Source organism: Pithys albifrons, chromosome Z, assembly GCF_047495875.1.
Source record: "Pithys albifrons albifrons isolate INPA30051 chromosome Z, PitAlb_v1, whole genome shotgun sequence".
Classification (NCBI taxonomy): Eukaryota; Metazoa; Chordata; class Aves; order Passeriformes; family Thamnophilidae; genus Pithys; species Pithys albifrons.
In genome coordinates, this window is record NC_092497.1 from 18889388 (window position 1) to 18915001 (window position 25614).

A 25614-nucleotide genomic window follows, 5' to 3' on the forward strand; every position below is an offset into this window, starting at 1 on the left:
ATACAAATCCTACAAACCTCTGCAAGAAAGGAAGGCAAAATGGAAAGACATTTCTAATTTAGTGTTAAGCAGAGAGATGAAAAGAACTGTGCCTAACACTATTGTCATTTTATGCACAGAGCCTTGTAAGGGTGCTGCTTCACAGGCCACCAGCCAGGTCGCAGCCAGACTTTCATGCAATGTAGCAATGCAAACAGAGCACAGTTTGGCACACACAGACAAGGCCAGCTTAGTAAAAAGTACCATCTCCAGACTGGCCTCCATCATGTCCAGCAGGTTCCTGTTTCAGTGCCTCTGTCAGGCAGAGACCCCAAGTCTGGGGAAATTCATGTTAAAGGCAACATTTCTGCTCTTCAGCCTAAGATTAATGAAGGCAGCTCTGACATGCCCCTATTCAATAGGGTTAAGCCACCATTCAAATACCACACAGAAGGCAACGAAACAATCTTGTGCACGAGTGAAACTGCAAAACTTAATGAATTATTTTGCATGTATAGCATTTAGAAACTGCACCAGGCAAAAACCTACAGAAGTTTATCCCAGAGGTTTTAGAGTTCTTGGTTTCAGGTTGATTCAGAACACTGCCAATTGCTAATTTAGTACCACTGACACTGAAAGCTCTCTGGAACAAGATGACTTTTGTTTCACCCACTGATATTTCCCAATTAATTTCTAAAAAAAAAAAAAAAAGTAACGACAATGTGTTATCTTCAGATGTTTGAAGTTCAAAGCCATAGGATTAATTGCAGCTAAGCATCCCTTCAGTACTCCAACTCTTTACCTTGGGGCAAGAGCCCACTGGGAAAGCCAATACAACAAGCATTTTGAAAAGCTCTATGCTTCAGACAAGCATGTCATCTGAGCCATGAACACAAAGCCTGCTGTTCTACAGAGCAGAAGTTACAGAACACGGAATTCCTGGCTCCTATGATAATATTTTATCTATAGGGTCCATGGCTATTCCTGCTGGCCTTAGGATGACATTTCCCACAATTACTGAAAGCAACCTGTTGCCAACTGAAAGAATTTAGAAGGCTAGTAGGTGATAAAAGGAATAAGTGCAATTCTTTGAGTTTATTTGGGAACTCCTAATTAGTTTCAAAGGTGCTGTTGACTACTGGGGTTTTTTTGTTTTAGGAAAGTATTAGCCTAAATAACATTAAGAATGCCTTGTTCCAAGTTGAAGATTTCAAATTTTCAATGCATTCCCATCAGGCATAGATAAGTGTACTGTACACGATTGAAAATATCGTTCTCAGCACATGAAGTATTGCCAGAAATAAAACTGGAACAAAGTATTGATCCAACTAGTACATTGTGCAATTCCAGTGAAATTTCTTTGGCAATACTGTTGCCTCTAGACTACTTTATAACAACGGACATTTAAAAACCAACATCTTAAAACCCTTTCAAACACTGTAAGATTGATAATGAAAACATTTCTCAACAATTAATTAGAACACAAATAATGCCTTCCCGAAGTCAGGAGAACATCCTGTCCATCAAGCCAGCCAAGCACTTGCACATCCCGGGTTCTTTGTGATCATACTGGAAATGCTGGTTTGCCATGAGCCAGAAATGCAGAAATAAATATATTTTTAGTCAAAAATATAGTTTAGTTAAAAAAACAACCGGTATTTACTAGCAGAATGCAGAAGCAGAAAATACACTTATACATAAAAATCACATAGGCAACTCTAAAAATCCCTACCTTTGGCTAGTGAAGGAAAGGCTAAATTATTGCAATAGGAATTTACACATCAGATTCCAGGACATCTTTCTCAAATTAATATAATAACAGTATTCAGTGAAACTGTAGTCTCATGAAGTAGAGTTGGCAAGTACAAAGTCTCATCCTAAATGTTTCCAAAGTGCTGAGTCCAACATCAAAAGAACAGTTTTGCAGAGATCGACGCCTTTTAGTCCATCAGTGCCTACCTCATAGATCACCTCTTACGTGAGGAACAATGCTTCATTTTAGCAGAAAAAAACCATAAGCTTTAATGATTTCCACTTGTACAATATATTACTCCCAAGTTAGAGGAATGCCTTAAGTAGTAACATGAAACCAGCTTCAGGTCTCAGTTGAGGTCTAAAGTACACTCCTAGTTTTCAATGTATACAGTAGAGCTGGACATTTCAAAAAATGTCTTAAAACAAGGTAATTTAAGGGCTGTTTAGCTTTCTGGAAACTTAGTTTTGCCATGAATTTCACATGGTTTCCGGTAAAGGCAAAAGTAAAGACACCATAGTTTTTAAAGAGGTTGCCACTAGACTGATTACAATTAATCACTATGATTTCTTAATTAGTCTGCATTTTTAAAGAATACCTGGAAAAATAATCAAATGATTCCTACAAGAAATAAATCAACTGAACTACTTAGTGATTTTCTAAACCCAGATGAGCAAGACTAAGAGAGATTGCCTTGTAGGACCTGACACTGGCAACCATTTTGTTCTCTTCTATTCCTCTCCATACACATGGGCAGCTTAGGGAGCAGAGACTGCCTGGTAGGTTGTTATTTTGGCAACGAGTAGAAAAAGGAACATAGCACCCAGCAAATAAAAGGATCATTTGTCTTAAATTTGCAAGAAACAGAATGTTTAAGTAGTAAGTTCTGCTTGGCAGTATTTTGTCAAGTGTATTATTTCTTAAGGGAATTACTGCACATTGAAGCCCCATAAATAATCTTCTCTTCCAATAATGTTTTTGTATGAACACCTGAATGTGCAGAAACTTTAGGACAAGTGCAGGAGTTTGACAGGGAAATTAATAGCCTTAGGGAAACAAGACCAGGATATGGCACAGTGGAGCATTAAACAGTGAGAAACTATAGTACTAGAAATGACAGTAGAAAGAGACAAGCCACAAGAAAGTGTATCCTGTGGTGCCACAATAAACCCAGCAGAGTCTGAATGATACCAGAACCTTCCCAATGTAACTACAGAATTATGGAGCAATGCCTCAGAAAAAACAGGAGGCTCAGCAATACATTAGGCACAGTCCCACATCAAAGCAAACAAACACGCCCACTGGATCAGCCAGCAAATCCTTTCTGTCTTTAAGTTCTCTGGATGCCTCCAGTCTGACTCAAAGCTACCAGTGACATTTCTATCACCCATTCCATGATCTGGAGGGGAATAAATGCCAGAGTGCTGCAGCTAAGCATGCCTGTGTGTGAGTAAGCCAGAGAGCTCCACAAGTTTGTCAGTGAAACAGTCCTACAATTTCAGTGCCATGAGGACATGGCTTAGTAAAGTGCTAGACCTATGCTTAAGCTGAAGCATCATATTCTTCAAAGTCAATTTTCTCTGCATTTAGCAATCAATATGTTCTCTCAGAACCAGGGTCTCTCCTCAAATGCTGGACTTGCACCAGTACAACATTCAAGATCAGTGGGGTTTGAAAGGTTTGAAGACCCTGAAATTAAGTGCTTCTGTGGTTACTGCAAAAAGAAATTTAAGGAAATACATAAGCTGTTCACCTACTGAACAACATCAGCAACCACTCAGAACCCCATTTTCAAGGGATAACATTCCCAATTTCTCCACTTTTTTCCTTCTCTGCAAGCAGTTACACCCACACTTCTCTACAAAACCATACACTGAACATACAGATAGGACGAAGCTGCCACTCTTCCCAAGTCAGTAATCCTCATCTGGAGAATTTTATTAACAGGTGTTAAACCAACATCTTAAACTTTCAAATATTTTGAATTTTTATCTACGGAGCAAGAAGTTGCCAACTCCTGGCATTCGTACCACTTGCAAACATGTATGTTTTGAGGTTTCAATATTACCAAGTCCAACCAACTGGCATTGTTGCAGAGGCTTTTCACATGCACATTGCAAAACCACTGCAAAAAACATTATCCTTCATCAGTTCTGACTTTATTGTTCAACTCAACACAAAAAAGGAACGTTTAACTTTCCATGACATTTCTAGTTAGCCCCCTTTCAATAGAAAAAAAATATAAAAATCAGGACATGGCTTACTTCTCTTTCTTATTAATCCCCTCTTGGGAAAGAGTAAAAGTGAAAACAGCAGCAAGAGGTACCCAAACCGACATTTCTAAATAGTTTGCTCTCACATGCAGCAGATTAGAGCCTTCTAGTTCCATTAATTGTGTCTGCACAACTTATCCACATAATACTCTTTTGACCAACAGTAGTGTTATTATAATTTTACATAAAGGGAATGAGGACAGAAAAATATAATCTCCATTAAATCAGGGATTTCATTGTTATTCTCTCTTTAAGAAACTGCATGAGGTGCTAGGCAAGTGTGCAGAATACATCCTTTGGCAGATTCTTGAAGACAAAAAGGAAGGGAGGCAGCAGGAGAACCATCAGCAATAAGAGGATACCTGTCCCTGTGGTACTGTTTGGATGTATAAAACTGTGTATTGCTCAGAGTTTTAGTTTAAGAGACTTTTTCCTCCTGTTACCTCAGACATAAGCTTTGTAAATCAGTGAAATTCTGTGAAGAAAGAGAAGGTGCACGTACCTCCTTGGCCATAATTTTAAGGGGGGCACTGAACAGCTACAAATTTTTTATTTCTAATGACCTTAAGCGCAGTAAGCTACTGAAATAGAGGGCAAGCCCAGCTTTATCTAAAAAATAAGAAAAGGTGAAGAGGTTTATTTTCAGTGATGAAAGCAAATGTTATCTATCACTACTCAGAAGGGCAATTCGCACCAGGGCAAAGGAGATGTAAAATCAGAAACGAGATCCAGATTGCAGAACTGCATCTCAGTTGGTTAGAGCACCTTTCAGATTCAGTTCCCCTTACCACCAGTTGATTTCTGCTGCAAAGGCAGCTCTTTTTTGATTCCAGAGCAAGTACAATCTTTTTTCAATATCCACGGTAGCCCAGAAGCCTTCAAGGTTTAAATAGTTAAAGACTTCTATTCACTACCTCATTTCCCATTTTTCCTTGTTTTCCATATTTTTCCAATTATGTGTAGCTGCCCCAACTCAGCTCCAATTCTCAGATATGATGAATAATTTCATCAGGACTGTTAAGTATTCCCAAGCCAGCCATGTTACATCTTGAATAGTAATAATGACAGAAGGGTGTAAGCAGTGGTTAAGGAAAAAGATGTTCCATCTGAATAATAGTCCACGTGTGAGCTTCCACTCCTTTCAACTGCCTTGGTGTCCAAACTGCACCCGGTCTCTTTTTGTATACATGTTTTCAGAAGTGAGAAGTAGTACATTAGCCTTTGATGAAAACCCTTGTACATAGAATTTCAGTAGTGTGGAGCACTTCACAGGTTAAAAGCTCCACAAAAGGAGTAATTTGAGCATTACACACAACACACCAGTACACCCCTATCAAACACACAGTAAGTCTCTTGCAGCTTCAGAGAAATTTCTAAGAGGATGATTTTATCATGTTCTTAGAAACTGCCAGGTTAGATACGCAATCCATTTAGTTATGCTTGAATCATTTAGTTCAGGTTGGTTTTTGACAAAGCCTTAAGAAGTTTCAAAGGAGAATATTGGTACCTTTCATAAAAGCCAAGTCATTTTAAGGTAAAAAATGTTTCATCACAGAAATACTCCCAGTAGTAAGAGACAAGCCAGGGGACAGGGAAAGGGAGAAGGAAAGGAGAGACAGGAACAGCCGTTTAATAGAGATGAGCTAACTTAAAGCAGAAGTCCAGTCTCTTGACTCAAGTTTGACAATTCCAGAGCAAACCAACTGCTATCTAAAGAAACTGGGGAAAACAAAAGCATTCATTAAAATAGAAGTAAATAATGTGTGAATCTTGAGTCTTGGGGGTCCTTTGGCTTGTTTTTTTGTCATTGTTTTGGCTTTTTGCTTGTTTTAACACAGTTACAGGTTTTGAAGGTGTATACAGACCAGACAATGAGAGTTTCAGAAGTTTGGCTGAACATCAAATAAAGGTACACATGAGTTAGTCCCATACCAGCCACCTGGCATGTGTGCCTTGCTATGGGGAGCTGCTCCCAGTGCACTCACAGCATGCATGACTACAGCCTACGAAACAGCCCTGAACAAAGCTGACAAAATTGCTGGCAAATGACTGGTAAAGGGCACCACCTTGGCAACTGTGTTGAAATAAATCACCAAGGTCAGAACAGTCAGCTCTAATTTCCTAAAAACTTCCTCTGAAGATTATATTTTGAGTTTGTAATGGCAGCCTCCACAGCTTGTTTTGAGTGCAGTCAGCATGGGAGCAATACATCAACTGAAGCAGGAAATATTTTTTCCTTTAGACACCTGAGTTGTAATATGAATCTGTACATTCATCATCATCATCATGGCTAGGCTTTGCAAATGAAGATTTGGCAAGGGCACTATCCATGCTTGCTGCAAGCGTGCTGGTGGGTAAAAAGGCTGATACGGGATAGGCAGGTACGGTCACAAAAGGCACAGTGGAATGTCTCTTTAGGTGATATTGGCAAGGAACGGTTCTTTCTTCGTTGTCTTTTTTCCTCGAGACTGACTCTCCGTGCATTCTCAAAGGAAGCAGCAGCGTCGTGAATGGTGTGTCTCCAAGAATCTCGATTGGAAGCCAGAGTGGACCATCGGTGGCAGTCAATATGGCCAAGGCTGAGGTGTTGTTTCAGGGAGTCCTTGTATCTCCTCTTCGGGGCTCCTCTCTTGCTGCAGCCGGTGGCAAGTTCAGCACAGAGCACCTGAATCAGACCTGAGGCTGTTTGCTTAAAGGGTTAATCTTTCAGAAGACCATTTACACATATATTCTTACATATATATTCTCTGGAAAAGATCTGAACCCCTACGTTCTATTCCCAGCTTTGCAGTGTGCTGATCAAGGAATAGCAAATTTATGCATTATCATGTCATGCTTACGCCTTCCCATCTGCAGCTGTTCCATGTCCAACAGCAGCTCCATGATGCTTAAGCACTTTATATTCCCGGAAAAAAGGCTACTTGGTTTACATGAAGATTATAGATCACTGCTAGATGTGTGTAACTGCTCTGCTTTCTGCTTTTTAAAGAGCACAAAATGATGGTGGGGTGGGGGTGAGATGTTTGCTATACAGATTTTTTTTCTCTAATGAACACTGCCTCTCCAGCTTCAGAAAAACAAACCTGAACTGTCTCCTTGTACAACACCAAAACTGCTTTGTTATGGATCTAGTGTCAATATTTCAGTATCAAAAATGTGAAAGAAGGTTTTGAACTGCTTTCCTGAAGACCTCCAAATTCTATTGTATTTTTTAAAAAACCCAAAAGCTGGATCAAGCAATTACCCAGGTTTGAAATTTAATCCAGATTTTTACATTGCAGACAAGAAAATTCCATCACAAGGGACACATCTGGCATTTATGAAATTCAGATCTCATATATGAATTAGATGAAGTCTTCATATGTATATCTCAATAGAAGAAACAAAGCAAGCCAACAATATGCCAGAAATGGATGCTTTAGGAGACAGAAATGCCTCCAAATCTGCACCTTAAATAAGAGCTCTGTAAATAAGCTCCAGAGCAAAAGTTAGTGAATTGAAGGTTTTAAGAAAATAAACCGTATGTTGACCCTTCTCCTTTTAATTTAATAAGGTGCAGCTGGACAGGCATAAAAACAAAATGCAAATACATTAAAAAGAAGGTCAGCAAAGAGAATGATCTTTTCAGTCTCACAGGTCTTCAAGCCCAGTAGTAAAATTCAGAGAGGAGAGGTAATACCTAGTCGAAGATCATCTAACCATGAATACTTAAAAGCCAGACTTGCAAGTCCACAAGACTGGATGGTTTGCATCCAGTTGTGCTGAAAGAGGCAAATGATGCTATCGGGATACTTTTAAGAAGCTGTGCTAAGGGCCCAGGGGGTCCCCCAGATTAAAAAGGGTCTCCTGGTTAAAGAAAGGGCTTTTAAATGAATCAGTATACACAGGGCTTTGTGAAAACTCTACAGCTAACTCTGTATTACAGAAATACTTAACCCATTCTTGCTAGGCATTGTAATCATATCTCCACAACTTTCAAGATTATGTGGACATCAATAATAAGGCAAAAGAGAGGGGCAGGGGGAAGTAAAGAGTTCAGCAGTAAGAAAAGAAAGGCTCAATGAAAATGTCAGAAGACAACATTTCAGAAGATTTTGTAAGTTCCCTCTAAGGTATACTCGAATGAGTAGAAACCAATCTTTTAAGAGAAGCAAGAGAAGCCAGCATACTTGTATTCTGAAATTATTTATTACTTTTTCTGGTGACATTTCAGAAAGTTGATTTTGGTTTTTGGGTTTTTTTAATAGCTTTTACCATTACCTCCAAGTAACAATCATCCTGAAATACAGTTATCAAAATTGCATAATTCATATTAATCCCAAACTATGAAGAATAACTTTACAACCCAATTGTCACGTATCTGACTGATTCTTCAGCTTCTATCCACTACATGAATTGGTCCCAGTTAGTTTGTTTCAGGGATTTTTATGGACACTATGGGACAACAGCACACCAGGTACACTACATAGGGAGAAGAGGAACATGTTAAATAAGTCTTTCACTTTCCAAGGTTGTAAGCTCGACACAGCACCAGCAACAGTTGCAGAGTTGAAAACTGACTTTTTTTTTTTTACATTTTTACTGCAGGAAAATATTTTCAAACCAGAAAATTTAAAGAAATAGGCTTTAAAGCTTTGAAGTTCTAGGGAGACATCATTTGCATAAGCACTAATTAGAGTATTATTATACCCTAGCACATTATTGTCCCTGCGAATCTTTTCAGTAGACACCGAGTAAGAAAACAGCGTAATTCAGGCCGCAAATTTTATTCTTACCATTTTGTGGATATAGTATAGATTTAAATAGTGTCAAATTCAATATACCTGACTTTTACACAAGGCTTTAATGGGCAGTTTGTGCTGCCAAGTTTATAAAAATGACACAAAAATGACAGCACAATCCTAAATTAAGTTCTAAAAATAACTAAGCTCCATATAGCACCTGCTGCATTGTTTGAGAACTAAACAAGACTAATTCAAATGTTCTTCCAATCACACACAACTCATCAGTTCTAAGGTTTTGGTATTCTTAGTTGGTTTTGGAAGACTTTTTGTTCAGTTTTGCATGGGTTTTTGTTGGGGAGGCTAGGGTGTGTTGATTTTTTTCCTTAATTAGTTTTTATCTACTTGTTGAAAAAATTGTATAAAACTGGAGGAAAGCGACCACTAAGTCTGCACCCTTCTCAAAAAAAAATATTGACAGAAGCCACATTTACGGTCTTTGAGATTACTTACTATTTAAGCCACATTTACTGTCTTTGAAATTAGATTTTATAAGCAATAAGAAATACTCATTCTTTGCTTAAGATGACACAATTAACATTGACCTTTTCCAGGTTCAGGTTGGTCTGGTCAAGTAAGTCTTCTGGATTCTCAATCCTACCACCTGGAGATTGTCTTGTCTACATAAAAGCAACCAAGGTTGAATAAGCAAGTCCTGATTGACAAAATCAGTTGGGAGCAACTAGTTAGTATCACCACACCATGTATCAGTACGTTACAGTAACCCATCCCCATCTTCAAATCCTGAATATATTTAACTGAATAAATACCTTATAATGTTGCTATTTTCCCCTGCTACCAGCGGCTAAAAAATAAACCTATGCCAGAGCAATCAAGTGTTAAGGTATTCTAACAACACAAGCTTTTTTGAGTGTTGAAGACTTACCCACAATTCATATACTAAAGGAAAAGAAAAGCCCTTGATGTTGTCCTTTATCACTCTACTAGACAATCAAGCTTCACTCATTTTGGACAACCAGCAACTACAGCAAAGTGCACTCACCAAAGGAACAGTGAAATCCCAATTCACAGCTCCTGCTGCTGAGCATCTGAGGTTTCTGTTAAACCTTTTGGATGCAAGCAAACTAACAAACAGGATGCACAAACAATCTGCCACGGACCAGCTAGAGCAGATGGGTTAGGGACATATGCCTTAGCTACCAACAAGGAATGAAGTCATCATCTGTCCTCTCTTCCTACTCCTCCTTGAGGAATTTGAGTATTTTGCCAACTTGTTCAAAGCGAGGCAAAAGCAAGAAGCAGCAAGACAGAAGAAAAATATTTGAGCAAAAATGGAAGCTGCAAAAGCCACAGAGATTAGAGATTAACAGAGACTGTTCCCTCACCCCACCATTTCATGTGGGTTACAGCACAACCACCTATTTTACTGAGACTGCTTTGCCTATTTGCAACAGAAAACTGTCAATTGGCAAATCATTATCTTTATAGCTGCTAAAGGAATTACCTCAAAGGCAATTCAGTGACAATAAAGTACATACTAGTATACTAAAAGTAACATGCTAATTGCAAACACCAGTGACTGGAGGACACCTTGACTTTCATCTCCACTCCCAGACAACAAAACTTTTACTTGTACATCAAATTTACTTTTCTAGAACACCAAAACAAGCCACTGTATCCCAGTAAAGAAATTCCATGATGTGAAGTCTGTATCCTTCTGTACAACTACATTTTAAAAGTATGTATCTTACTCAACTGTGCTACATGAACTAAGGAGAATTTTGCTATTTTGATACCCAAAAGAGAAATCCCCTTCACAGGTCAGGCACCTTTACTGAGTTACTACTCTTAATGTTTATTTAGCGGGAATATTACAAAGATCAATACACAACTAGCTGACATCAAAGCTAGCAACACTTCCATCAAAGCTTGAGAAGGCAGTTCTGTTCGAGTTACTCACCTCAGAAGAAGTGCCATTAAGTAGCTCATAGCAAGTTTCTGTGCCAAGCTTAAATGCCAAACATGGCCTGAAGAAAGGACTGCCTTACAAAGAGGCACAGAGGAAAAACACATTTTCTAATGTTAATATTTAACTAGAAATTTTTAATGTAACTGGTGATTTCCACACGTATTTCAGAGGTCTGCAAGTGCTACAAATTGTGAAGTATAATATGCCAGCTCTTACATGCATCCTTCAACAGGTAAGAATAAGATTTACTAAGCACACAACTGTACTTGTGATCCTCAGCTTAGTTTAACCACTAGTAGTACTCAACGTGCAAACACACTCCAAAAGTTGTCAAGGAGAACCTAAGCTATTTAAAACTGAAGAGGACTCTGCTTTCAGCATACTATAGAGCAAACAAGACATTTTATTAAGCTCAGGTTAGAAAGTGAAACCTTACCAAAACTAATCATGACTCATGGGCACTTTGCCCATTTAGACCAAGCCTAAGTCCACTGGTTTATCTTTCAGATAAAAAACACATGGATTTTAACACTATTTTGGATGCTGGACAATAAAACCTAATTACCACCTTTCCCTCATGCTGCTGTGTTATAACAGAGTAGACATCTGCAAAGAGATGAAAGCATCAGATTTACATAAACAGTACTGGAACACAATGTGCTTGCCTAAAACATTTTCAGACTTCAACCATAACTTACAGGCTTCCAGAAACACAGGTTGTTTTCTCAGGTTTAATCTTCTACAAGTTTTGTTCAAATGGTATTTTGAACCCACTTTGAACCCAAACTTACACATCCCATCCCTACAAAAAAGTTCACAGCATACTCCTTAATCTTCCTGTGGGAAAAAACAAAGTACTTTAAAAGTTTCCTATTTCAGTTTTACACTGCTATGGAGGAAATGGAAACAATTGCTGACTATCTAATTTCCATAAAACGTGTCCTTTAAAAATTTCCATCTTACACCTATCTCTTCAACACACACAAACACACATACACTTAAGTCTATTTCAGAGGTCAGATCTACTCAGGGATGCTGCACACCAGAACTATTTCATATGTTTGATTAGTATAAAATGATAGAAAGAAATGAGTTGAAAGAGTACAATACGCATAGTAGAAACACACCATGGATTTTTACACTGTTTTCAATGAAATAGTAAACAAATACTAGATTTGTCTTTTTGACTGTATAACCAAGCATGAATCCCTAAAATTTTCAAAATGAATCTCAAATTCTCCTACTATAGTGGAATAACAGTCTCAATTCAGAACATATGATTTATGTGCAACACTTGCGGCTTTATGCAAATGAGAGAACATGGTACTAAGTTTGCCACTAATAATTTTGTCAAACTGATCTAGAAATTCACCTCTGGGTTACACAGCTTGAGAACTTACTGACCTCTTCCAAACTGCAGTAAAACTTACTGCAATCCAACTCTCCCCTCTAAGTGGGTTACTAACTTTAAGGTTAATAACCTCAGGCACATGCCTGTATGGAGGCAGCTGACCCAAGACCATTGAAACCAACCTTCCAGATGCAGGGACAAATTTCCATAGGAAACCCTGAAGGATTTACTGGGTCACTGAATCCAGGTCATCCACCTGCACAGGGCAATGTCCCACTTTAATCTCTCTTACCGTTCTGTGACCACTCTCTAACATACGTTTTGTTTACAGCGTGCTGGGCACAGGAAAGCCTCAGGTGAGAGCAGAAGCCCCATAAGGAGCTCACATTGAGGTGGACACTTCAAGGCAAGCTCTGACCAGAAAGGAGATCCCTCTCACATCATTCCACACGTAGAATTAGGGCCAACAGAAAAAGGGAACCCAACAGTAGCTGGGAATCCAAACCTAAGAGTTAAGAGATGACAAACAGATCTTGCTTCTGGTATGGAAGTCTGAGATTCCAAAGGACAGGGAAGAACAAAAGGTAAGTGATCATTATGGCATTGGTCCCGCATGATATTCTCATACAAGAAAAACCTATTTCTTTGCTTAAGCATAAGCTAACCCTTGTTTTTCACAATCCCCAAAGCCCAGAAAATTTTATTTTAGGGCCATTTCAGTCATCACAATCAACTCAAATTTTCTCCATGTCTCTGTTTACATTTGAGAAGCATTTTGAGACTCATGAAGAAGTTAAACTAAATACTCAGACCATGAACAGATTGAATTTTGACCCCATCTACTTGCTGAAAGCCATAGAACATTGTTTCACAGAGCACCTGAGAAGGTGCAATTTGTTTAAAGATTCATTTCATTTGAAACTCAGACAAGTATCTTTTGAGATAATAGCAGAATAATAAAAATAAACACCACTTTTAGTGAGCTGAAGAAAAAAAAGTGAAAATACTTTACTCCTGCCACAGTGTAACCTGTCTTCTCACCTTCTTGTGTTTCAAGTTACCATTTCATCTTCTTTTAAACTCTGCAAAAATTATTTCTGGGAATTACTTCAGCTAACTCACCACACTAAAATGTGCATAGCTGACAAGGTACCAAGACAATCTGTTATCTTGAGGAGGCAACATCTTTGTTTCAGTTTGTAAGGTTGTGCTACTACAAGTCAGACCCTTGAAAAGTCAGTAACATTTCAAAGTCTGACAGACATGCTGTTAAGAGGTTTCTTCCTCCCACCCCTACATTTCCTGAAAATCTTCCTTCTTTTATCCTGCCTTTTTTCCAAACTGAAGTTGATGGTCATATGGAAAGTGATCATTGCAAGTCTTCAGAAGGACGTTATGTATATGTTGGAACAGTGAAGAGTTATTCGTCACTAACAGATATTCTGAATCTTCAGGGCTACTCCCAGGCCATCCAATAACAAGTGCAGGGGATATAGAAAGAAAGAAGTAAACAGAAGTCTTCAAAACACAATTATGGGCAATAGTAATACAAAGAATTGTACATGAAGCACACCCCTCCACTTTAATCTCTCAAAGAACAAACTGCAATTTCTCTACTTAGTACCTGCATGAAGTTCTGCTCATTGCAGGATTATCTGCTTGTGGCAGATTGACCCTGGCTGGACAGCAGGTGCCCAGCAAAGCTGCTCCATCACTCCCCTTCTCAACTGGACAGACAAGGGATAAAACCCAACACAAGGATCATGGGCTGAGACAAGGACAAGGAGAGATCACATACTGATGACCATCGCAGGCAAAACAGACTCAACTTGGGGAAATAAACTGAATTTATAATCAGAGTAGGATAATAAAACCAAGCTCCCTCCTCCCTTCTTCCAAGAATTACTTAACTTTACCTCCCACTCTCTCCCTCCTCCCCACACCAGCAATGCAGGTGGACACAGAATGGGGGTTTGCAGTCATGCTGTCACATGGTATCTCTGCTGCTCCTTCCTCCTCAGGGGGAGGACTCCTCAAGCTCTTCCCCTGCTCCATTGTGGGGTCCTTCCCATGAAGACAGTTTTCCATGAATTTCTCCAACATGAGTTCTTCCTCTGGGCCACCGTATTTCATGAGCTGCTCCAGCCTGTATGTCCCATAGAGTCAGAAATCCTGCCAGCAACCTGCTTCAGCGTGGGCTCTTCTCTCCATGTGGCCACTGGTTCTGCCACACTCCAGCCTGGGCTTTCCACAAGGTCACACACTGCTTCAGGTAACCACATGCTCCACTGTGGGGTCCTCCATGGGCTGCAGGTGGATCTCTACTCCACTGTGGACCTCCATGGACTGCAGGAGCACGGCTGCTTCACCACAGGCTGCAGGGAAATCTTTGCTCCAACATCTGGAGCATCTCCTCCCCCTCCTCCTAACTGACCTTGGTGTCTGCAGTGTTATTGCTCTCATGTGTTCTCACCCCTCTCTCCAGGTGCAATTGGTCTCCCGCAGTTACTTTCCCTCAGCTTCTTAAATACATTATCCCAGAGGATAATGCTGGCTGCCAACAGCAGGTCCACCCTGGAGCCAGATGGCATTGGCTGTCAGACACAGCAGCTTCTCACAGAAGCCACCCCTGTATCCCCCCACTGCCAAGTCCTCAACCACACAAACCCAATGTCCTGCTACACTGCCTATCCATGCACTTGCTCCTCTGCTATCAACAACCATTCACAATAAAAATGACTCCTGGCACCTTTGAGCAGCTACTGGGCATCACTTAGAATTAGATCTGGTCCCCCACCAAATCAATACTTTCCTATGGCTCTGACAAACACCACACAAGCTACTGGAGAATTCACAAGGAACACATGCTAAAAGAGTAAATGAGCACAGGAGACAGTAAGCAAAACCTACACACAAGTACTTAAACTACTCACAGAGAAAAGTTCTATTTAAGACTGTATAGGACTTCTGGAAAAAGAATGGCAAGCAGTTTCTTGTAAAGGTAAGGTTTCCAGAAAGCTCAACTCAACACTGTTTAAAATGAGTGACTAAACTCTCATGTGTCAGATGCTTTGTTTTTGTTTCAACATTTTCTTGCTGCAGTTGAACTGGCAGGAAAGTGTTTAAGATGAAAAAATTCTTAATAATGAGAAAAATTAATAGAGTGATTCTCTTAATAGTCCTCCATATATTTATATGGGCATGCAGATTTTACTGCTTTAATTTTAAAACCAAAATATTTTGCTTGCTATTCTACATCAGTTCTGAAGGCAGGTTTCAAATTCTTCTAACTGAAACTGAACATCACCTACGTTTTCTGAATAAGCAGAAATGAACATGCTATTTACAAATTTATCTGTACATTAATGAAACACGCTTATGCAAATTGAAAAAAACCATCCCAGTGTCTAGACAGGGGTCAAAGTTTAAAATTAATCACAATTAATTTATTCTAGGAGAAGCAAAAAAAAAGAAAGCAGTAGCAATACCAAACTCCTTCTTTCAAGTCAAGAAACGTATTATATAACCAGGTAAAGCAAGTTAGTCAGACTCACCTCCCCTCATTGATTGCTGCTTTGTCTCCATGACAAGTGAAGTTCTCGATGTAACCCAGACTGCAGTTGATTCGTGCCCAGTCAGGCCTGCACACAGCAAGGAAGTGAGGACGCAGTCTGCCTATGGAGTACTTGGCAATGTCTGTCAATGACTGGCTAGCAGCTGCTCCAAAAATGAAGGTCCCAATGGCTTTGTAGATAGTGGCTATGTAGTTATTTCTGACAAATGAATTTGAGTGCACATTATTGTAAAAAACTGAGAGACTCTCTCCTAGGATTATCTGAAAGAGAAACAAGGACAACAAGTTAAAGACAACCACTTTGAAAGAAAGGCATTACTCTATTTTTCTTAATACTCAGACATGCAGTTTCAGAAATATTTTTTTATAAACATTAAGCTGCAAATTTAAACTTTCCAAGAGTCACCAGTAACCATGTCCAACCTTGAAATACTTTCATGCAGAAGAAAAGCATCCCTTTACCTTACCTTGCTTCACATGGAACTTCGTATTAATTAGTATTAATGATTTTCAGAATACTTATTAAAACAAAACCTTCTCAAAATAACGTTTACCCATACTATTTGGCATGACCCTAATTACAGACATTTTCTCCAGTATAACTTTATTCTACATTGAATCTTTTTCAACAAAATTTCTGCTGAGCAAAGTTTTCTACATTTGTTAGTTTAGTGAAACCAGAAACCATTCTGAAGAGTCTAGACCTTATTTCTAGATGTAAAAGGACAAGCATTTTAACAAAGAAATTTCCTACTCCTCAGGAAAATTACATCCTTTGAGGAGAGAAGAAAACTAATGAGAATAGGGAAAGACGGGTATTAGTGATGTCTTTCCAAGGATTTTTCACTCCATGTGTCCAAGGTACACGCATCAAGTGCTGACAAGATTTAGTTTTGTTTTCCCACAACTTCATCTTTTGCAGAAAGTAAGTCTTTTCCTTATACCAAGTACAAAATCTCAGTCTGGGTCATTTGGATATTGAACCATTTTGTATAGAGAGGCTCAACTCACACAGATGATCAGATGTATGGGGGACTGTGTGTATATATGCAAAGGTAAAAATCATGTAAAAATTCAATTACGGCTCTGTATATCACTTGAGAGTGCCAAGTCCTGAATCCCAGCAAAGCAGAGCTTTGGTGAATGAAGGCACACAGTAGCTGCCAGAGGCATTGCACATGAAGGCACAGAGAACACCATCAGATGCATGACACTGAGGCTTTATAACCCTTCACCATACAAGGACTGAAGCAGAGAGACACCAGAATATGGACTGAAGCTGAGAAAGCTCTCAGTGAGGCACATATACAATCTACCTAATCCAGAAAGTAAGCTCTTAAGGGAGATAGCTGAACAGAAGTGTCACAACCATGACAGGTAAGTAATAAATCCCTGTCAAAGAACATTGCTACAAAACCTGCAAGAAGGTGACTTACCTCAGCTGAGGTGACAAAAAATTAGTTGATGTCAATGTAGTTACTTTACTGGACAGACATCAGAGTATTCATCTTCAATAATCTGACTGAGCACTGAGTAAAGGATATCAACATTTGCCTTTACCATCTGACTATGAAGCAATCTTGACAGAAAAGCCTGATTTCACAACTGAAAGACAGACCCTGATGGTGCAAAGGTAACTTTGTTAGCTAAATATTCATAGAGGCTCAAATGGAGATTTGATAAATTCAAAGAAAATATATCCATTAAAAATTACTATATTCAGTGGAGCCTTTTCTGAGTCAGGAAGTCTCTGACCTGCAAATTGCTGGTAGTCAAGTACTGAGGGCAAAACATCAGTCTTTCCTTGCTCTATTCTGTTCTTCCTCACTCGTTTGTTTTACCTGTTCTAGAAATGAAATAACAAGATAGATAGGCTTCAGTTGAGACCAAGCATGATGCTCTTAGGCAATATTGACTGCCAAATGTAGTAACAGGGTGAAAAAACCTAGTCCTATCTTAAATGGCAGGATCTTGAGCATAAAATACTTGCCAGTTAACAGAACACACAAACCCCCCAAAATTTCACCCACTCCGGAACTATTTCTGTAAGTTTCTGTAAGTGGCTTTTCCAAGAACAGGGAAACCAGCTAAGTCACAGTTTCAATTCTCAGCTTATCTTTCTACAGTTATGAAAAAAATTCCACCCAAGAGCAAGCAAGCTGCAAGTTGATCTTTAAGATGGAACCTTGATAAAAACCTATGCAGTTCTTATGCAAGACCCCGTTAGATTGTCACAATATCCTACCTCATAATAACCCGCTAGCCCAGAGAAATAGCTGGTCAATACTGAGCTGTACATTTCTCTGCACCTTCTCAGTTTTGATTTTTAAAATGTACTTGGATAAATATTTATTCACCTGAAAATTTTAATTGGCGTACGAGCTTTAACTGCCCAAAATGTGGCTCTGATGAGCTTGGAAGCCACTCAAGAGTCACCAGCACAGACTGAAGCATTTAAGCTCATCTGGACAGGGATTTTGAGGCCCCTGTTGAAGGGCCATTGTTGGAACATCAGACTTAAAACATTAAATGGTGAACTGAAGAGGTCCAGCTGTCCCCTCTGCTCATGAGGACATGCCCCCCTCACTTTTTGCCCCAGCACTGGTATTCTTTCAGGAGCCATTTGCATTGGCTGTAACTCAAAGAAAGCTGATGTTTTCAGTCAGGCCAAGGAATTACACAAGCTTTTCTGGTTCAGACAAGCCACCAGAGGTGGCAACAGATGGGGTAACAGCAGGACCTCAACTTTTGTCCACACATAGTAAGCTATTAGGTTATCTCAGCTGACAGCATATAATTAAATATTAAGAATAGAGAGTCACTCTATAGGTGAGACAGTTCAGCTGAGCTAGGAGCTGTGGTCAAGGAGAGAGTTCTCAAAATTGTAGTTGCAGAGGGCATCTCTCCAGCTCACTGATCTGGTGTGAAGAGGAGGGAAAAAGAACAGTACCCTGTTTTCAGCCAGGTTAGGTGCAGTATCAAAGTGAGCCCCCACATTAACTTATTCACAAACAGGCCCAGTGTTTTATCCTGACCTTCAAGGAAACATTCAGGAAAGAACTCTCCAGCTAGTTATTCTTTTTATTCCATTTATCCTTTTGATAACACCAGTTTGAAAGCCACAATATTTTTTATTAAATAGCTTAGCAACTGTTGTTACACTTCCTCACACAGAAGAATTCCCAAAGACTTTGCAGCAGACAAAAATGCTGATTTGTTAGGTCACACACATTCATATTCTGAAAGTAACAGGTCCCAAAATAAAAGGACTTGAGACAGTCACTTACAATACATTACTAGTGTTATTTTCAACAAATAAGGTAACAAAGGAAGTTTTTCTCTCAGACTGTAGAGTTAAGCCACCACAGTTCCAAGCTTCTAAGGTATTTTCTGTTCTATAATTCTAGCTGTTCATCTCAATTAAAGCAAACGTTTCAGTTTTTCTTGCCAGAACACCATTTCTACTGCATTAGCACCTAGACTGAGGACAATTTTTTTTTCAGTTGAGAAATCTTATGGAACACAGTTTTAGAAGTCTGTATTAACAAAGTGCCCCTCCTCCCACTCCCCCACCCCCACTGAAATCAAAAGCAATGAAGAAAAGTTGAACTTACAACAGTTATACTGAAAGGAATAATTATTCCTGCTAACAACTTATAAGAAATGGTGTCCTCTTTGTATGGATACCGGATGGATTCATCACTACAGAAAACTCCTCTCTGGAAGGGGGTACGTCTTGAACTGAGAATTGCAAAAGGCAAGCCAGCTGGCAAAAAGGAATACAAAACACATTACAAAAGCAAAACAAACTCTGGCGATGATTACACCCCCACATTTCCAAAGAGAAGTGCATAAAGAGGAACAGGCATGCAGAAAGTTAGAAGGTTATGCACTTCCCTTGGCCAGGTACTACTGCCTTGACTTTGCAGCTCCCAGGACCAGCACTGCTGACTGAGGGAGAGCAGGGCAGGATTGCTGTCACCTTCGTGTTTACGGCACATCACGTATGAAAGTGAGCCGAAACTGGGACTGAGCAAATACCTCCGTGACAACCACGGGATTGCTCAAGCTGCTGTAATGTCACAATTATCAAATATTCTTTATATTCCAGAGAGCAACAGTTGCTCCTGTACACCTTCTCTGGTCAGCTCTACAGGCCAGAAGAGCATAAACTGCATTTCAAGAAAGCAGAAAAGAGGTGCTTCTCAGGGACTGCAAGCGCAGAGGGAGTTTTTGGGAATATGGAAAAAAGGAAATTACACATGCATGCGATCCCTTCACTTCCACACACATCAGATAGCTCCCTAAAACAATGTCACTGCGCAAGGCCTACAAACCTCAGGACATGGAGATTTTATTCCTCTCTCTTCCAAAGAGGATGTCTTTGGCTCAGTCTAGTATCAACAGGACACAACATGAAGATGCACAACGCTGTGTGCGATTGCACCTCAAGATATCCATAACACGAACCAAAACATTTGAATGGCCAAGGTTTTTTTAAAAAGCTCAAAACAGGATAAAAGCTAACACAAACTAATAGAATCACATTTCTGTTCCTCCATCCTTGACACACATACAACATCTGCACGATTTGTTTGTGTACAGAGATGAATACTCTCAGGAAGAAATGGCTGCACAAAAAAAAGAAGTTGATAACTACTAAGAACTTTGTTCAACATGACAATAAATAACCAACTTCAACTTACAGATGTACAGCCCAGTGGCATAAAAGCCCTTTATTTTGTGCTCAAAATTCAGCAGTGTTGCATATAAATTGCATACTCTTTAGACAACCAAAATTACCTGGGGCAGACAATCCCACCTATCAGTAAGTGATCAGAAAGATAAAAACAGCCTCCATCCTTTCTTCCCAGCAGAGAAAGACGTTGCTGTAGTGTCAGTTCTCTCATGAGGACCTCTGTGATAAGGCATAGCCTACCTCCTCCTTTTGAGATACACAGCTAGCCCCAAATAAGTGTGTACAACCAAAGGTAAAGACACAAAGAACAGGAGAAAAAGAAAGAACATAAAAAAGATACCATTCAAGCAGCAAGAGAACAGTCAGGGAAGAGATTCAGGATCCTTTTCAACCCCTCTTCCCCTTTTACTTCCACCCATGAGGTCCTCCAAACTAAGCCTGACTCCTGGGCCCATCACCAGCGATACACACTGTGGCTTCCCCACTGATTTGCTATAAAATTTGTTCTTCACAACATAACGTGCTTAAATGAATGCTTCAGTTTGAAAACAGGCACAAGAAGAACAAATAACAAACTAATGGCTCATATGTAGACATTCCCTTGAAGTGAGCTCTGATGAATGACACAGCTCTATTCCATGACCAAGCAGCTCTGGGGTTATTCCAGCTAAGCCTGTCACACAGAATCACGTGCCTTCTGCACTGTTACAGTCATAAAACCAGTATCACGCAAAATCTCCCCTGTGAAAGTGGCAGAAAAAAGCCACTGCCATTGTCAAGAGGGGTTGTTTCCAGTTCCATGCCAGCAGGACTACAACTGACCTAGCTCTGGAAGCCATCCAAGTACACCAACAAAGCAGAAGGACAGCAAGATGGGCTAAGAGCCAAGCCAGAGCCTCACCAAAACACTGCACTATTCAGACATCAGCCATCACAGAGCCCTGGAGCTGGACTCTGCAGGGCAGTGCAAAAACATAACCATTCCTACCAGGAAAAAATCCCCTCTCCTTTTCTCTTAATAGGAAAAATAGCAGGGCTTTGCAAAATGCTGCAGCCCAGTCCTCATTTTTGCTCTTCCATTGTGTTAGTGGTGTGACAGATGTCATGGTATTTCATGACTTGTTTAGTATTTAGCTGACTTATGCAATGGAGGAGGCAGAAGCATGTGCAGCCATGGTGAGGGAAGGTGACTTGCCAACATAATGCCATGGTGTTTCCAAAACCATTTACTCTATAAAATAGGTATGGAATGAAAACATCATCCTTCGTCCGCGCACACACTGACATCAAGATTCAAGATTGAATATTTGATGAAAGTGAATTCTTTGGAACTCCAGAGCTGGGGAAACAGACATACACAGATGAGAGTTTCTTAATTATTTATGTTTACTTCTTTAGAGTAGCTAGTTTTGATAATCATGGTAAAGCAATTGTTCCCAAAATGAAGGTCAACCTAAAAAACCCTTATCACAGCTTCAGCACACTGCCACAAACACCTGTGACTGTAGTCAGGTAGTGTTACTGACATCCTATCACCAGCTCTGCATCATCCTGTCATGGAGGTTACTCCTCATTGCCCCTTACCCACACCTGAATGCTTCAGCTTCTCAAGACAAAAGACTCAAAATTTTCAGAGTGATGGGGTTATTCACAGCAGTAGGGATGGGGTGGGAGCTTGTTTTAATGTGATTGCCAGCTGCTAAATCAGAAATGGAAAGCAATGCTACATGGATCATGGGAATGAAGTCCCTTGTGCAGTGATGGTATGTGCTTTTCCATGCAAAGTGAAGCTGTCTGATCTGTGTGTACATGCTCACTTTTCAGCAGTACTGAGATTATGATATAATTAGCCATAATTGCTCATATTATCTTCCTGTATCCAGATCATGCAAACAAAATAACAAACAACTCAAGGTTTGTTTTTGTTTTGCTTTGTAAGCAAATATGAACCAGCTAAAATCAAGTTCTTAAAATGCCTTCACTTTTGTAATTTCTTTACACCTCCTTTACTGACCCTTCCAGGTAACCTAGTAACCATTAAGTTACCATTAAGCAACCATTAATTGGAAGACATGCACTGAAATACAATACTGCTAAAAAGCTTACATAGGGAACATCATGAAGTGTTAGATTTAAGAAGTAACTCCTCCAGCCATTTTTGTTACTTCTGTTCTCAGCATTTTTCAGTGCTGAAAGAAGACACACTCCATGAAAGCTTAAGAGAAAATTTGTAATTTCTAAAAACCAGATTATGGCAAAATTGATCAGATCACACAAACTAAACTGAAGTCACGGAACTACAACACTTGTGTTTTACCTTTCACTCAATCCAAGACAATCCTTAGCACTAAAAACTATGCCAATACAGGCTTTTTGGTTAATGTACTTTCCAATGTCAATACATAATCCCTCAGAACATGTTTCATATAGCAGGTCTAATTTACTGCTTTAAACACATGTGGACTGGCTTCACTATTATTGTCTAGTGGGAATGAGGAGAAATGTGAAAGACAAACCAGATGGGCTGCAACTGTTTCTGGCAAGTGAAGCCATTAAGAGAAACTTCCCACAGTACTTAGGATTTTATGCTGTTTGAAATGAATCAGCAAAGTCTGGTTTTGTGAGATTTCAAGGTGTTTTAATTTGTAAAATCAAATTAAGATTATTTCAAATACACATCTTAAATATTTTCTGCCATGAAAGTCTCTCTGTCTAGCTTCAAGACAATAGAGAGACAGGAAAATACAGTTTGGCTTTTTCATTAGTACAAGCAAGATAAATAAGGCAAGGAACTGGCTTAAGTGATAAAGAGGAAAAGCCTCTCATTACAGCAAGTATCACAGTAGCATTTCCCTGTAGCTGTGATAGACACGTTACTTTTTTGCCCTGACAGACACCATAATTTCAGAAGGCAAGTGTAAGTTTTTGCATCACAGCAGCAACTTTCTAAGCATGAAAGCTCCTGGTGCAGGAAGCCTGGATGCAACTGAAGATACCAAATGATACTAGTCTTCATAATGCTACAACTATCACTAGTGTCAATGTCTCGCCTCACAGACACAATTGAGGGAGAAATTTCCACAGTAATATAAGGAGGTGGTGTACTTTGACAGATTTATTCACATAAACATCTAAAGTAGTTTCTCAAGAAAAAGTAGCACAGACTCAACAGCAGATCACTGTGAAAAGAAATCCTGCTCATCTGTCACAGTCATATTCTCACAGTAAGTAAAAGAAAGCTTTCACAATATCCTACAAGTATCTGTTTTGCTCCTAAACAAGCTACAATTCCTAAGGGCAAAGTTTAGCACATTAAAACAGAGAATTAATTAGTAAAAATTATTTGGGGTCAGTTTTACCAGAAAGCAGAAGAAATTGTGGAGTTTAAGTACTCTTTTTACATAAGATGTGGAGATGGCAAAGCAGCAGTAAAGGCTCTCTGCTGAATACTTCCCCTATGACAATACCAACAAGCATAATTGCTGTACACCTTTTTATACCTTTTTTTAAGTCAATTGTAACAGTGAAGAAATTGCCTAAAGGGAAAATGGCAACACACATGTGAAATTATAAGGTTGGGAAGAGGTTACCTGTAGGGTAATCTCAAGGATCAAGCCAACAAGCTAATGTTATGCAGTGCATATGCACCCTTAATGAGTAACTAGCAGATGTACTGCTGACAGAGCTGGCAATTTTCTGATACAGCAGAGGATCAAGGCTAGCCAGTTCTGCCAGCAAAACAACTCTTAAAGACTGAAGTAAGAGAACAGATGAGATTTGTGCAGTAATGAGTTCACAGTTGTGGACTTGGAGGTTGAGTTGGGAGCATGTCAGTTCAAAATAAGAGGGGGAAAATAATACCTGCTTACTGGGGTTGTTGTACCTCAATTTAGTGTGACCATTAGACAATCCTTTCCAAAGCCATTAACACTTTTAACCATTTGACAAAAATTTCTTCTGAAAGAGTATTCATAGAATCATAGAATCGATTGGGTTGCAAAGACCTCCAAGACCATCGAGTCCAACCCTTGGTCCAGCTTCAGTCCATTTACTAGATCATGGCACTCAATCTGCGTGGTCCAATCTGCATTTAAAAATCTCCAGGGATGGTGAATCCACCACCTCTCTGGGCAGTCCATTCCAATGCCTGATTACTCTCTGTGGAAAGAATTTTTTCTCATCTCCAACTTAAATTTCCCCTGGCAGAGCTTAAGCCCATACCCCCTTGTCCTATTGCTGAGTGCCTGGGAGAAGAGACCAGCCCCTACCTGGCTAGAACTTCCCTTCAGGTAGTTAAAGACAGTGATGAGGTCACCTCTGAGCCTCCTCTTCTCCAGGCTAAACAACCCCAGCTCCCTCAGCCTCTCCCCATAGGGCTTGTGCTCCAGTCCCTTCACCAGCCTTGTTGCTCTTCTCTGGACCTGCTCCAGCGCCTCAATATCCTTTCTGAACTGAGGGGCCCAGAACACATTTGGTTTCAACTCATCTGTCTTAAATGCAGACAGAAAAGGACTACGAGGGTGCATCCTTCATCTCCAAAGCGAGAAGAGTCTGGTTTTGCATAGTTCAGCAGAGTCCAAGGGCTGTAAATCAGTCAATTGCATAAGCAGTAGGTATCACAAAAAAGAGCAATACTAATCCAACAAGCAACCAAGAATTAAGGAACTACTAACACAGTTTGTAACAAAGATGTAGGGGGAAAATATAGGCCTCTGAAATGTTTCAGTGAGAATATACAACATGGAAACACAAGTAGCTCAACTGGTAAGACTAAGTATTTAAGCAATTATAATACGCTTGTCCAAAAGTCTGACTCATACAGTATAATGGATTAGATTTCCTCATAAACTGGAGTGGTTTCTGACTGATCATGCTAAATTTTTTTTCATAAATATCCTGTATAACACAGGTCTGTGTCTTTACAAATTTCTAATCTTGATTATGTTTCTTCACTGTTACTGGGCACAAAGTTGATCTCTCCACAGAACTAAAAGCTGACCATTACCACCCTGAAGAGAAAGAACATCAGATTATACATCTCCTTCAGATTGTCCTTTCCAATCTCCTCAGGAAAGGTATCACCTGACATTTATCCATGCCATATTTCACCAACTATGTTACTGCCATCTTTTGTATTTATTGCTCCAAGTTCCCTACTCTGCTGCCTCACTGCACATCCTCTCCTGCAGGGCATTTATGACTATACTGAACAGGGCAGACTCCCAGAGAGCTTCCTCCCTTGCAAAGGTCAAGGAGTACTTAGTTCTAGTGTGC

General features: G+C 39.7%; 1 protein-coding gene across 2 annotated transcripts in view; it reads right to left on the minus strand.

Moving 5' to 3' along the window:
* Nucleotides 1–25614, minus strand: part of PLPP1 (phospholipid phosphatase 1) — a 62182-nt gene that overhangs the window by 15065 nt on the left and 21503 nt on the right. The window contains exons 2-3 of one of the 2 annotated variants that reach the window (XM_071581599.1): nt 19256–19407; nt 15622–15902 (exon numbers count right to left, since the gene is read on the minus strand). In XM_071581599.1, the coding sequence (XP_071437700.1) occupies nt 15622–15902; nt 19256–19407 (433 nt within the window). The remainder of the gene's footprint in view (nt 1–15621; nt 15903–19255; nt 19408–25614) is intronic. The other variant, XM_071581597.1, reaches the window with a different exon arrangement.